The sequence below is a fragment of the Lachnellula hyalina genome (genome assembly GCF_007821495.1).
Source record: "Lachnellula hyalina strain CBS 185.66 chromosome Unknown contig00018, whole genome shotgun sequence".
NCBI classification, from domain to species: Eukaryota; Fungi; Ascomycota; class Leotiomycetes; order Helotiales; family Lachnaceae; genus Lachnellula; species Lachnellula hyalina.
This window is the reverse complement of record NW_022157132.1, coordinates 186,549-200,933: the sequence shown is the minus strand read 5'-3', so window position 1 is coordinate 200,933 and position 14,385 is coordinate 186,549. Positions and strand designations below refer to the sequence as shown.

Below are 14,385 nucleotides of genomic sequence, written 5' to 3'. Positions count from 1 at the left end.
TCCTTAACATGAGGATGAGAGATGAGATGCAACCGTTTGTACTGTACCTGCCAAATAGCTCGATCACGTGCCTTGTTACTGCTTGTGATCACAAACAACAAACATCAGACAGCAAGCAAGCAAGAAAGTACTACCTAGGTATTCTGTCGGTCATGAGGATCATGATATCTTGGCGGCAATGGTCTCGAGGGTATACCTTCTCACAAGGACATTGAGTCCGGCGTCGAGTGGCTTGTAACTAAAAGTCATCTCAAAACACGAAGTACGACCCGCACAATAATCGTAAGGCTGTATCAAAGGCAGATCAGCAGGCTTGGCCGGGCCGGTGCTTATTTGGAACTGCCGCCAGGCCAAAACCAGACCTGCGGTATCCGAGATCATTTCGCGCTTGTTCCAGACGACCTTCCATGAGTTCATGACTGTTACTGCGTGCTAGTTGAGGCTGTGCCGTTGAAAATGGCGGTTCGACTTAGCAATGAGGGTCCATCTCAGGCTTTCTGAACACCACAAGTGATTGCTAAAGGTCAGGGTTCCATATTTTCACTCTTGTAGACTCACCTCTGGTGATTTCTCTCTCATGTGGTGGCGCTTTCATCTCAAATTATGCCCCAGATGCCTAGTTTCGCTCCTAACACAGCAATCATGATGCGGTAAACAACGTCCATTTTATTTTCTACGCATAAAGGTGTATCACTCTATAACCATTTAACGCCCCTCGCTACGGTTTGGCCACTTCTGAAAGACTTTTACATCGCCGAATCATCGCTTCTTGAGCGCCTAATCCTCAAACTTGATCCCCTTCTTGCCTTCAACGTCAATATATCCACCTCTGTAGCTTCCCCTCTTCTTCTTGTTCTTCTCCTTCGTGAAACCCTTTCCTTTGGTCACAATGAGATCCTCGTGAGCCTTCTGTGCATAGTCATAGGGTACATATGCATTGCTAGCTAAGCGCTCATCAACCTTGATATCCGACGAGATTCGGGAGAACGGGACGTTGGTCTTTCTGAAAGGCTTCTTGATGATTGGGTCGGGGGGTAGTGGCGGTGAGAGTTTTCGTTCTGTGACTGTGACTACGCTCTTGGCGACCTTTTTCGATTTTGGCTCTTCATCGGAATCGTTTGACGACGAAGAATCAGATGACGAGCCGGAGGATGAAGTTGTCGATTTCTTAGCGCCGTCAGAAAGTGTAGCACTGCTTTCTGAGTTCAAAGCCCCCTTCTTACTGGATGTGGAATCGCTGTCAGATTCAGACGAGGAATCAGAGGAATCAGAATCAGAGGCGGGTAATGGTATATTTTGGGCAATGGAGTTAGAGGAAGAATCAGATTCGCTTTCAGATGAGTCGCTTTCTGAGGAGCTCGATGTCTGTGCTACTTTCTTCGTATCTGAGCCCTCTTCATCTGAGCTTGAACCTGTGTCGGAGGAAGATGACTCGCTTTTGGACGAGCTTGATTTGACAACTTTCGCTTCATCGGAGGATGAATCTGATTCAGAAGACGATGTTGAACTCTCGCTTGAAGATGGCGAGTTTGCTTTGGTTTTCACCTTTTTGACCTTTGGAGCTTCCTCCTCGGAGCTCGAATCTGGGCCTGAAGTTGAGGATTCGCTACTGGATGAAACTGCTTTACGTTTCAGGCCTTTAGGCTTTGGCTTTGGCGATGGAGTTTTTGTAGTGGGAGATTCCTTCTCATCATCTGCATCGCTGTCGGAGCTGCTCGACGAGGCAGAAGACGAGAGAGAAGGGGACCTCTTCACGGAAACTTTCGTTGGTGGTGCATCAGTCATTTCCACGTCGCTGGCACCACTAGATTCTTGGACCTTTGCCTTATTCTTTTCCACCTTTGCCTGCTTGTCTTTCCGCTTCTTGGTGACCTTGCCATTCTCCCCAACGGCTGCCTTCGAGTCTGCAGGAGTATCCAGCACCTTTAACTGAAGCCATTCATTGTAAATTGTGTTAAGCGACGGTATGTTCTGAACGTCCTCCGCAGCAAGTCCTCGACTACCACTTTCGGTTCGAAATGCTCGCGTCGTGCTGGCAAATTCGTTTTCGGAAAGAAAAGCGCCAATGAGCCCCACCAGTTGTGAGGGGGGTGCAGGCTTTGAGGACGCGCCACCGGCTCGTTGTTTGAGTAAATCTTTAGCCAGTTGCTTCTCTTCCTTGTTTTTCGATCGGTCCTGATTCTGGGATTTCGGTACGCTCGTCGAGGCAGGCTTATCACTGGAAGGGTTACTGGAAGGGAAAAGCCAATCTGCCTGTTTCTTGGCAGGAGCATTCTTCCGCTTCCCAATCTTCTCCATATTCGGATTTCCAGACATCGCGAAGTCTGCGATTGGCGCTGGTGTAGTTGAGGACGAGTATTAAAAAAGTTGAAGAACTTCTTATCGCAAGAAAAAAAAAGTTCCACCAGAGGAGAAGCGAATGGCAGGGATCTATGCGCTGCTGACTAACCTAGAAGGGCCTAGCATAAGTTTATTAAGTACAAGTACACCTCTTTTCTTATTTACAAGACAAGTAAGTCAAATTTCATGGCCAGGTTGAAAAGGACAATTGAAGTACTTTAGTTGGTTAGCTTCTCATTGAGGTAATTCAAGTGAAGTATGGGGTTATTGTGGAGTCAGACAAACATTGAGCATCTGCTTTTACGGACTTCCTGGACGTATGTATAATAGTTTACGGAGGTAAGAAGTTGCTTTGTCTGTGTGAGACTGAGACGAGACAGGCATGAATCTACAGGTACGTTATCTTCAAAATGTCTCACATGGGATGGGGTGAAAATGAAGGTTGGCTGGTACTCGAGTACAGTACTTGCTCGGCCTCGGACGAGAACATGTGATATAATTTGTGACAATTGACGAGATTTCAGTTTCTGTTGGAAACCAGGAGATAAGCATTTTCTACAATATGGAAAGAGTGTAATTTGAAGATAGAGATATTAAATTAATATAATATATAATATAAAGTGGCATATCCGGCACACTTGGATCACTTGGACCACCGTTCTACGCTACAGCAATCACGGCCACGACGTGACTTCAGGCGAGCTTGAACATGATCGTTAATATCAACGCCTCAAAAGGTACACGGCACCAGCTCGTCTAGAACTCAACCACGCGCATCGGCCGAGCCATGAATCTGGAGCGATCCCAGGGACAATATCCAATCCGCCCATACGTTTAGATGACTGCACCTAAACCGTCCACTATACGCCGCTGAACCGACGTGGCTCCGCCAAATGGAGGGTTCATCTACGAATGGATCTGGCGGGGTCAACGGCAGTAATGGAATGAGCAGGGCCGAACGCTTTGAGGATGAGAAGCGGAGGATAATTGAAAGTTGCTTTGGCAAGAAGGAGGATGATGGGTCACGTACGGCCTTGAGGACCCCGTGTATGGATGTAGCGGATTTTGGCTGACACGTCTTCTAGTTGCGGAATCGTATATTACACACATAAGAATCATCGAAGATGCTGCATATCCGTCCTCACCACCTCCCCCGAATTCAAGCCAGGACACCAAGAAACCCCGTCTCGTCATTGTCGCTGTGCGCAGGTCTGGGCGGGTTCGGATGCATAAGGCGAGGGAAAATGGCAATGGATCCTTTTCAATAGGCAAAACCTGGGCTCTCGATGATCTGACGGGTATCAAGTCTTTCAGCAGCGCCGTTTCTGCTACGATGACAGAGGAACAACAGAAGCAATGGGCAGGGGGGGTTGGATTCGTGGTATCGTTAGGCAAGCCGTATTACTGGCAGGCGAACACCGCGAAGGAAAAGCAATTTTTCATTGCATCTCTTGTCAAAATCTTCACCAAATATACTGGGGGTAAATCACCGGAACTCATTGGATTTGAACCCAGTGAGCGAGAGCAGCTGTTGGGTGTTTCTGCTGCTGCGAGACCACCACCACCTTCTCTACAACCTGGCGGTGGAGCGGCAAGACCTTCATATGGGCAAGCCCAGAACCGTCCACCCAGACGAGAACCGTCGCAAGAACCAGTTTTGCGAAAACAACCCAGTCGCGATGCAGTCCAGCGTCCGCCTCCACCGCTGCTCCCTCCTTCAAGTGGGACCTCCTTCACTTCTCAAACATCAAGGCCACCATCAAGGCCTTCATCGCGACCTCGTCCTGACACTTCTCCCAACGGTAGCATAGAGGGCGGTGTCCCTGCCATCCCCCGGAACCAGCAGAATCAGCAGAACCAACCAGTCTTGAAGAGGATAGCTGTCACTAATGGAGGCCAAGAATCCTTTGGTAGGAGTGAGGAGAACTTAGGTCTACCCCCTCGTTCGCGTGGTGGGCTCAATGGTGCGCCGAACGGACCAGGAAGATTCCAGGACCGTAGCATGACCCCAAACTCGCTACGTTCTGTGACACCCGAGAGCAGCATTTCTAGCAATAAAGATACCCTGGGTGACGTTCCACCCGTCCCTGCACCTTTAGCGTTGCCTCCCGAACGGCGCAGGCCTCCCATACCAAATATCACCAGCTCATCGCGCCAACGTGGTCCAAACCTAGACGATAATATGATACCTTCGCCACTTGTAAGTCCCGGTATGCGGAGGGATGACACAAGACCTCCAGTAAGAGACGAAATGCGACCCCCAACAAGAGATAGAATGCAACCTCCAGCAAGAGACGAAATGCGACCTCCAACAAGGGACAAAATGCCAATTCCAGCAAGAGATGAAATGCGACCTCCAACAAGAGACAAAATGCCAATTCCAGCAAGAGACGAAACGCGACCTCCAACAAGGGACACAAGAGACGAAATTCGCCCTCCTGTAAGAGATGGAATGCGGCCTCCAGCACGCAGCATTGAACGGATACCACCCCCCGAGCGAATACAAACCCCCGAACGGACACAAATACCGGAACGGAAGGTAGACAACATTTCAGCAAATGTCACACCAGCAAAATCGGACGAACCAAATAAAACAAGCCCGACTCGTGACCATCCAGTCATGACAGACAGGACTGCGTCTATTAAGAGCAGCGCTAGCATCCCCAGTGCTAGCCCGACCGAATCTGCCATCGAGCCCCCGCCCCCAGCACCAGCACCTGTAGCCGTACCAGTACCCGAAGAACCACCTGCAGAAGAGGCCCGCCCAGGTCTAGGACCTATGATCAAGAAAAAATCCAAGGGCGATATTGCAAACTCATTCTTCAAGGCTGCCAAAACTGCCAATGCTCTCAACTCGTTCAAACCCCGTGCTGGTGGCGCGGCTGAACGCCTTCGCGAAATGCAAGCTAAAACTTCAACTGAAGGCCCAGATGGGATTACTGGCGTCGTACCAGCACCCTCTTTAGTCCGCGGCATGAGTGGCGACGTTCCAACCGTGCCTACTCCACTACCTACTCCTACCCCACAAGCGCCGGTGGTTGCTGTACCCGTAGAGAAATTATCACCACGTAAGCCAGCTGATTCTATCCCGGAAGTAAAAATTACTGTTCCGCAGGCACGCCGACCTGGTAGTGTTGAAGGCCCCATACAGGCAGTAAAAGAAAATACTTCAATCGATCAGTCGAAAATTCGAGAACCCAGACGGCCAAAACCACCCTCGGAAACCATGCAGAAGGAACTTGCCTCCTTGGGTATTGATCCAAGTATCCTGACTGGTCGAGGGAGCGAATTGGTCGACCTCTGGGAACAATTTGGCTGGGTTGGAGAAGGAATTCGGACCAAGAATGTCGACCAGATGCAGGATGAAATTGAGCGAGAACTTAATAAGGCTCAAGCTGGCGGGTGGATGAGTAGGATAGATGACGAAGATGAGAGAGTCGCAGCCGTCATGAAAGGACTCGACAAAACGATCGAAGAGTGTGATGAACTTGATGGTTTATTGACTTTATATAATGTGGAGCTCAGCGTAAGTCACGCAGTCATACCGCAATTCTACTTGATTACTGACTGTTCTAGACTCTCAACGAAGATATTGCTTACATTGAAGCGCAAGGCCAAGGTCTTCAAGTTCAAGCAGCTAACCAGAAGCTCCTATACGCCGAACTTAAGTCTCTCCTCGATACCATTGCAATATCCTCAGAGCAGCTTGGAAGTCTTCGCGAGGCATCTCTGGAGACGCCACGTGGCCTTGAACAAGTCGAAACGTCTTTAGTCACATTGTACAAAGCCATGTTAACCATAGATCCTTCATTAAGCCTCTCTGGTCCCAGACCTAGTGTAGATGGCAGTGCAGTTTCCGGAAAGCAAGGTGGATATGGCAATAGCGAAATTGGAAGCATGCGAGTTCTGCAAGAAAAGAAAGACGTGTACGGCAACGAAATTACAATTTTTCTCCGCCGGCTCAAACCTTTCCTCCAAGTCAAATTTGCTGCTGCTGTTGATGAGACGAGGAAAGCTTTGGAACGGGAGAAAGGGAACAACCTCACTCGAGCTGCAGGCAAAGCAAAACTCGATCCTCGAAATCATGACTTATCCAGAAATATGCTATGGAAATACAGTCCGCTCATGCTGTTTTCAAGGGAGGTTGATAGACTTGAATGGGAGGATCTGATCAAGACCTATGAGATGATTTGCAGACCACTCTATCAAGATGAGTTCCGGGATGTAGTATTTGCATGGAAGCGAGTTGGTAGGAAGCCTAGTGGTGACGAGGGTGACATCTTGTTCACATCCCAGATCGAGAAGCAGACCGAAGGCATTGCTACAACAGCCCGAAAGCTTACTGTGAAGAGAAGTCAAACCTTGGCAAAGAGTCTACGCTCTCCAATTGGCGATAGTAACCCCAAAACCAGCCTCGACAGGTCTTCGGATGGGCGTCTCCAACCTTATGAGGTTTTCGCCGGGGTTCTTGATGAGATGATACCAACGATGAGCATGGAACAAAACTTTGTTGTTGAGTTCTTCCACGTGACTTCTCTTGAGCAACACGACTTCCCAGATGCTGTTGCAGCAGCGCCGCCGGATAGACGACTTGGGAGTGATTTGAGGCGGCCCAGAGTGATGGATCCAAACCGAGATCTAGCTAGACTTGTGGTCCAGTCCATGGAAGAGGTGTTTGCCTTTTTCCCCGCTGACATGCAAGCGCTTGTGGACTGGACGATCCAAGCGGACCCACTGTACGTGTTCTCCCAAGCGATCCTTTTGATATACGCTAATAGTCTATAGACAAGGAGTGGGTGTAATTGCTGCTATAGAGCGCAAACTTGTTGAATTCGAGGAATCCAATCAAGAGTATCTTGCACGGACTTTCCAGAAGATTCACGCCAGGCTACTTGGTTTGTTCACTAAATTTGTAGACGAACAAATCCGTGCGATCGAAGATACCAAGGTCAAAATCAAGAAACGAAAGGGCGTCATTGCATTCATTCGCATCTTTCCTTCGTTTTCTTTGAGCCTCGAAACCCTGCTGACCACCGCGAATGATTTGGAAATACGCGACACTGTCAATCGAGCATATGCACGAATCAACAGAACAATGTTTGAATCTCTAAAAGTCATTGCAAGAGAGAACCCCAGTGCCCAGACTGCGGGCGCCGATCCTGAAGATAAAGAAGCTCTGAACTATCAGATCCTTCTCATTGAGAATATGAACCACTATTTGGAGGAAGTGGATGCCCGCAACAACCCGGTCCTCGAGGATTGGAAGCAAAATGCGGCACAAGAAATGCATGAGCACATGTCGTTATACCTTGGGGCTGTTATCCGTAGACCGTTGGGGAAGCTTCTTGATTTCTTGGAGAGTACTGAAAGTCTCATGCTCTCACGGCAACCAGGCGAGCCCATGTCACAGATCTCGGGGATGCCAAGTCATTCAAAGTCAACATTCAAAAAGATTCTTGCAGGCTACGACTCCAAAGAGATTAGGCGTGGAATCGAGACTCTAAAGAAGAGAGTTGAGAAGCATTTTGGAGATGCCGACGATCCAGGACTCAGTCGCAGTCTAGTTGCAAAAGTCATACAGAACTGCGAGCAGTATTATGAGAAAGTCGGAGACAGAATCTTGACAATCAGCAGGGATGTGTATGATGGAGATGTGATTGCTGAATGGACAAAAGGAGATGTTTCAGCAGCTTTCAGGAAGTGAAAAACTGGAATGGAGTTTACACAAAGAAGCATATGATTTGACTCTGCTGGCTGGCTTGCCATTCATCTGTACTTTGAGCGGAAAGGGCAAAGGCGTTTTACAGGGGCATTTTTGGTTATCTACGTGTATTCTATGTATCAGTGTGTATATACATTACCAAGAACGAAGAATGAATCAACATGGCGCTTGGACTTGATGAGTTGTGGCATTGCGCGGGGATTTGGTGATGATGTTGACCTCAATGGGAAAGCCTTTTCAATTCTGTATTAATAAATTGTAAAACTCCTACGAGACTTGGTGTTGATGGCATTCCTTCATTCTTCTCAAAACTATTGCAATTGATAACCTCACTCTTTGAGCCCGAAGCTAAAACGCGGGAATAAACGGGTAGTGGCGCGCGCCTGTCTAGCAGAAGGAATTTGTGCACGGGCCATCAAAGATGTTGTGGAGGCTGGGGGTACATAAGTCTACCTACAAAAATGGCAACGCTGATGATGCCTCTTGAAGATAACAACACCCCTGATTATGGAGACTTTGTGGGCTCTGACGACGAATGTGAGGTCGAGGATCTTGCTGAACCTCTAAACCGATATTTTGAGGGCTTATACTACCCGATATGCATCGGAGATGTCCTCAACGAGAGATATCGCATCGAGCATAAACTTGGCCACGGCGGCTACTCCACTGTCTGGATGGCATACGACTTTCAGATGAAGAATAATGTGGCCCTCAAAATTCATGTTCCTGGAAGCGAAGGAGAAAACGAGCTGAAACTCCAGAATGAAATCATTCTGCGTGTACAAAACACCTCGAATCTTCTTACGTACGAAAATTTCTTCTACCTGCGAGACCACGACAAACAGATGCACCTGGTCTTAGTTTTCCCAGTGTGGGGTCCGAGTCTCGGTTCCTGTTTTTTGATGCAGATGTCAATAGTTGCTCGAATCTCAGCCGCGAAACAGTTGTTGAAAGCCCTGGAAAGTCTCCATGACGCTGGAATCGTTCACCGGGGCAAGTCAATTCCACCTCGCTACAAGTTTTCATACATGCTAATATATTCTATAGACTTGAATAATCGAAACATCATGTGGGGTATCCGTTCTTTTGAGAAAAGCAATACAGATACGATATACGAGTATCTCGGCAGGCCACAAAAGATCAAGTTATATCTACCTTCCGGGATACAAGCAGAGATTGTTAAACCAGTCACAGTCTCTGAGGATTTGCTCCGAGATACTATCTGCCTCGGCGACTTCGGGCATGCAATTAATGTAGGCACTTCTGTAACGCCCAAATTCCATGCGCCTTTTGAGTATTGTGCCCCGGAACTGTTGCATGATAAGGATCTAGGTCTTGCCAGCGATGTATGGAGCTACATGTGCCTTTTCTTAGAACTCTTTCTCGGAGTTCGCCTTTTCTACAGAAACGCGAGTTCCTCAGTTATCTCGGATATGGTTGAGCTCCTAGGCCCGCTGCCTAAGCACTGGAAAGGCGATTATAAAGGTTTCGGCGTGAGCGATGATTCGTGGTATGATCAGAGCAGAAAGGCCTCTGATCGCCTCGACGTTTTGATCAGACGTGTGAGACCAGATGTTGGTGACACGGAGAAAGGCCATATACTATCTATTATGTCTAAGGGATTTTGCTATCTACCAGAATCTCGTATTTCTGTAAAGCAACTTCAACAGGATCCTTCATTCAGAGCCGTCATGGAGATATACAAGCAGTAAGGTGGTACTTGGGTTTTCTTATGGCAGCAGTATTGTTCACGAGCTCGGATCTGGTTATATTGGGGTCGGTTGAAATGGCCCAACTTTTGCATAGCATAACTTAAATGAATAAATAATGCCTCGCACAGGTCACAACTCTAGCGAATAAATAATCGCGTTTTTCTTCTTCTTAAGTCCACCTGCGGTATAATGCAGCTCAGAGGAGTAAGATGCATTATACAAGATTATATAATATAATTTAAATCTAGGAATAATAAAATAATCAATTTAACAATATTATATAATCTCTATACTATACTATACTGTACCTATAGCGTGCTATATTATACTGCAGAGCGACTTGGAGAAAAAAGCTAATAAGTTATGCTAATAATGATTAGTGGTTAACCTTATATTAACTACAGAGTAGCTAGGTATCTATTAGAAAAGACCAGAATTCGGAATCAAAGATCCTTCCTTCCTGTGCTATTTTAATATACTGAACTACTACTGTAGTCTAGAACTCAAGATAAATTCTTTGAGCCTTAATTGTAAGGGGTGAACCCCTGAGAATACCACGTGCACTGTAGCGATGCAAAAGTTGGGCCATTTCAGCTGTACCCATCTTCCCTTACTCTTAAAAAAGCATTACTTATAAGTAAAGACCACTGACTCTTGCAGGTTGCCCTTCCAGAGAGAAATCTCAAGCAGAACTCGAGAATGCATTGCAACGAGTTACAATTGTGAATTCTGAGGGCTCTTCTGACCACTCGCGGACAACAACTAACCCACTACACACAATACATCAATTGCCTCGGCTATAGCCTATGACTCTTTGAGTTGCTTCTGGTACTTTACTTTACGCAGAAAATATGGCATCATCAACCTCAGCAATCGCTCTCCGGGAGACTCGTACGCCCCAGGACACAATATCCATATCCTTAGAAGAAGAAGAAGAGGCCCCAGCACCGAATCCATCTGCTATATCCAACATATCAGTATCCCCCGAACTCCGGCCCATGACCCGCCAACGCCAGATCTTAGTCCTGATATCTAGTTTCCTAACCATCTGCATCACAATCGGCTTTAACCAGGCCTATGGCGTGTTTCAGTCCTACTATATATCGCCGTCCCAGACCATGCTGCCGAAAACTACCGCGGAGGATGGGGCGCTAGTAGCTTTTGTGGGATCCCTGGGGTATGGACTTACGTGGGGTGGCAGTATTGTTGTCAATCCTGTTATTGCGCGGTTGGGGATAAAGGGGACGAGGGGGGTTAGTGTGTTGGGGGTGCTGTGTATGAGTGCGGGGTTTGGGTTGGCGAGTTTGAGTACACAGGTAAGTATATTATACTTTCTCTGCCCAGTGCCCGTGGTCTGATTAACAATGTTACATCTCAAATTGATGCTTGTTTAATTGCTTACTTGCTTGCTTAATTACTGACTCTCGCTAGGTCTGGCACCTCCTCCTAACCCAAGGCCTCCTTTATGGCATCGGCTCCTCATGCCTCTACTTCCCCATCCTCAGCTCCGCCCCAGAATACTTCACCACGCACCGCGGCGCCGCCATGGGCTTCATCCTATCAGGCGCCGGGATCGGCGGGCTCGTCTTCTCGCCCCTAATCCGGGCTCTCCTCAACGCTCTCGGACCGCGCTGGACATTACGCACGCTCTCGCTCCTCAACCTACTTATCTCCCTCCCCATCGCCATCACCGCCGCGCCATCCCGCTTCGTAGGCCGAAGACCTACGCACATTAACCTCGCACTAGCCACGAAACCCGCGTTCCTGCTCAGTGTGGGCGCGGGGTTCCTCCAGGCGGGTGGAAATGGACTGCCGCTTACATTTTTGGCGGAGTATTCGGTGGCGCTGGGGTATTCGCCGGGGAGAGGGGCGACGCTGTTGGCGCTTAGTAACGGGGTAAATTCTGTGAGTCGTGTTTTGACTGGGTGGGTGGGGGATAGGTGTGGGAGGCAGAATACGCTGATTGCGAATGTGGTGTTGTGTGTTGTTTCTGTGCTGGGGTTTTGGTTGGGGAGTGCGAGCTCAGGGGAAGGGGGGAGTAGGAGTTTGTGGGTGTGCTTTGTGGTGGTTTATGGGATCGCTGGGGGTGGGTATAATGCGTTGTTTCCTACTGTAAGTCTCTCCCCTCCTCCTCTCCCCCTCTCTGTCTCTCCTCCTTTCTCAATCAGCAACCTTACTAACCTCCTCACCCAGACAATCGCCGAAGTCTTCGGCCTCCAAGCCTACGCCAGCGTCAACGGTTTCATATACTTCGTGCGCGGCCTCGGCCAGATCTTCGGAAGTCCAGTCGGTGGTAAGATATTAGGCGAGAGCAAGCTAGGGAATTATAGGAACGTTGTATTGTTTGATGCAGCACTGCTTGGGGGAGCTGCGCTGTGCGTGATTGGGGTGCGGTTTTGGGATGCTGTTGATAAACGGAGATGGATGTGGAAGGCGTGAATAGTAGGTAGGTAGGTATATTGCATTGTAGTATTTTAAGTATCCTCGGAGCCGTCTTTATTGGGAATCAGGCGAAAACAAGGTTAGGAAAATTGTCTGTCTTTCTGCATTTGGAGTAATGTTAGAGTTGGTATTGAAATCAAGTTCAATTGTACGCGGTTGCAGAAGAAGATAGTAATTATGGGTATAGTGCAATCAATTTCATTAACATATACAGTTTATTACACGTAATACAGCATAGCAAGCCACAGTCAAACTTACACTTTCTTGGAGCTCTTGACTCCAAGAATATCCTCCCACTTCTTCCTCAAATCCTCCATCTGGGACCAGCATTTAATCCCCAGCACTTCAAAATCTTCTCGTGCCTCTTTCGTCATATCAACAACGCCTCTCTTCCTCCCCTTCCTTCTCGCAATATCATCTGCGTTCTCAAGAGTGCCATCCCATCCCCAACCAGCCACTTCTGTCTTCATGACTCTTTCTTCACCACCTCTGTCGGTTGCAGACCCCCATTTTGCCTTCTTAGTCCCATCACCCTCGATAACATCGAGTTTCTCCGTGTCGGTGAGCGCCAACCAGACAGGTGCAACTGCTGCTTTGTAGGGCTCGATTGTATGCCAGGGGCTGCCCAACCATCGTACGAACAAAAAGACAAATTTATAAATCCAGACCAAAAAGACATTCAGGGGCATAATCTCTGAAGCAAAAATACCAGGGTGTGTCAAATACATCGTTGGCTTCACCGATGGTAGTTTCTCCTCCCCAGCGTCGCTTTCGGTTTTGGTAACAATATTCGAGCTGTCGAAGAATGGTGCTACAATACGCTGAGTAGATGGTAGAGAAGAGGTCAAGGATAGCACGTCAATCAGACGTTTTGTATCTTCGTAGGGCGTTTGAGATTCGAGGCCCTGGATATCATCGATGTTGAGATGCTCCGAGAGGGCCTCAACACTAGAGACCCAAATGATTTTCCCACCAGCATGAGAGGAAGACGAAGCAGGACGGGAGAGAAGTGGCATTAGCTCATGAGCAAGGATGTAATGCCCAAACACATTGGAGCAGAAGACCTCGCCCAGAGGAGGTTCATCGGGCTTTGCCTGATTCGAAAGTAAAGGTTTTTCTTCTTCATCTGATAACTTTTTCGCCTTAAAAGATGATTGGGACCTCACGACAGCCCCAACATTTGGTAGTTTGAATTTTGGCCATGTCACAGCTTCCACTGTGTCAAACAAGACATCTCGGACTGCAGGTAGCCAGTCAACACCAACCCAGCCTCCCATCCCCGCACTCAGGATCACCACGTCCAATCTTGGCAGACGGAGGCCGCTCAAACCCCAGCCCCAAGATCTTTGCGCACCAATAGACCCACGTTCCTTACTCAGCGCCCAACGATCCTGCGTCGCATCTTCCGAAAAACTCTGCGTGCCTGGGGATCCATGCGGGAGCCTCAACCCATCAATGGTAGTAGCATCGGGACTCCCTATCGTGCCATTGACCAGTCTATCGGCGAGCGCATACACGCTCCGCAGATTACAGAGGTCAGCTTCCACGCCTAGGAAGTGCACTCTCTGAACCACCTCCTCCCATCTGTACTCCGTTCCCTGGGCTTTGGCTTTCTCGCGAAGGCTTGTCGCGAACGCCGAATATTCAACCAGTTTCCTGAGATGGGATCGCAGCCGGGAGATTGTGTAGCGTGTCTTGATGGGGGTTCGAGTGCAGAGGACTAGAACCAGATGCTTGTTTGGAGACGTCGAGGGGGAGGTGAGGAATTCGTCGATGAGTCGTGAAGCAATTGAAAACCCGAGGCCACTGCTTGCGGATTAGCACTGTTGTACAATGTTTCGAAAATGAAAGGGCAGTAAATCCTTAGTAGAGCATGCGTGGCACAAGCAATGTCGAGGGGTAGAAGCTAGACAGACGGACAGACAGCTTACCTGTTGGCGCCGGTGATCAATGCAAAGAGCTGGCTATCGCTAGTCTCCCATGGCGGGAGTCCCATTTGGCAGATTGCTCCTCGAGTGAAGAAAGGTATTGGGATATGAGTATTGGAGAGGCCGGCGAGTTGAGGTGAGGCGTATTGAGATTGCTCCTACTTAAGGTGTAGATTTTTGAGCCGAGATTTACACAAATATTACGTTAAAATTGACAATCCCCGCATGTCAGAGGTTGCGC

At 48.4% G+C, this 14,385-nt stretch overlaps 5 protein-coding genes across 5 annotated transcripts; 3 read left to right on the top strand and 2 right to left on the bottom strand.

The window, feature by feature from the left end:
* Nucleotides 1-777: 777 nt before the first annotated feature.
* Nucleotides 778-2,316, bottom strand: NOLC1 (Nucleolar and coiled-body phosphoprotein; the record flags this gene model as incomplete). The annotated part of the gene is made up of 1 exon (XM_031146847.1): nucleotides 778-2,316. One exon carries the CDS (start codon nucleotides 2,314-2,316, stop codon nucleotides 778-780), a length of 1,539 nt encoding a protein of 512 aa, XP_031008235.1.
* Nucleotides 2,317-3,233: 917 nt separating this feature from the next.
* EXOC1 (Exocyst complex component) lies at nucleotides 3,234-8,044 on the top strand (the record flags this gene model as incomplete). The annotated part of the gene is made up of 4 exons (XM_031146846.1): nucleotides 3,234-3,366; nucleotides 3,426-5,866; nucleotides 5,917-7,076; nucleotides 7,126-8,044. The coding sequence occupies 4 exons, from the start codon at nucleotides 3,234-3,236 to the stop codon at nucleotides 8,042-8,044; spliced, it is 4,653 nt and encodes a 1,550-aa protein (XP_031008159.1).
* A 479-nt stretch (nucleotides 8,045-8,523) lies between these two features.
* spk-1 (Serine/threonine-protein kinase) lies at nucleotides 8,524-9,774 on the top strand (the record flags this gene model as incomplete). Its single annotated transcript, XM_031146845.1, has 1 exon — nucleotides 8,524-9,774. One exon carries the CDS (start codon nucleotides 8,524-8,526, stop codon nucleotides 9,772-9,774), a length of 1,251 nt encoding a protein of 416 aa, XP_031008214.1.
* An 851-nt stretch (nucleotides 9,775-10,625) lies between these two features.
* On the top strand, nucleotides 10,626-12,213 carry apdF_1 (Aspyridones efflux protein; the record flags this gene model as incomplete). The annotated part of the gene is made up of 3 exons (XM_031146844.1): nucleotides 10,626-11,090; nucleotides 11,206-11,886; nucleotides 11,968-12,213. The coding sequence occupies 3 exons, from the start codon at nucleotides 10,626-10,628 to the stop codon at nucleotides 12,211-12,213; spliced, it is 1,392 nt and encodes a 463-aa protein (XP_031008212.1).
* A 257-nt stretch (nucleotides 12,214-12,470) lies between these two features.
* On the bottom strand, nucleotides 12,471-14,212 carry ERG27 (3-keto-steroid reductase; the record flags this gene model as incomplete). Its single annotated transcript, XM_031146843.1, has 2 exons — nucleotides 12,471-14,022; nucleotides 14,148-14,212. The coding sequence occupies 2 exons, from the start codon at nucleotides 14,210-14,212 to the stop codon at nucleotides 12,471-12,473; spliced, it is 1,617 nt and encodes a 538-aa protein (XP_031008213.1).
* Nucleotides 14,213-14,385: the final 173 nt, after the last annotated feature.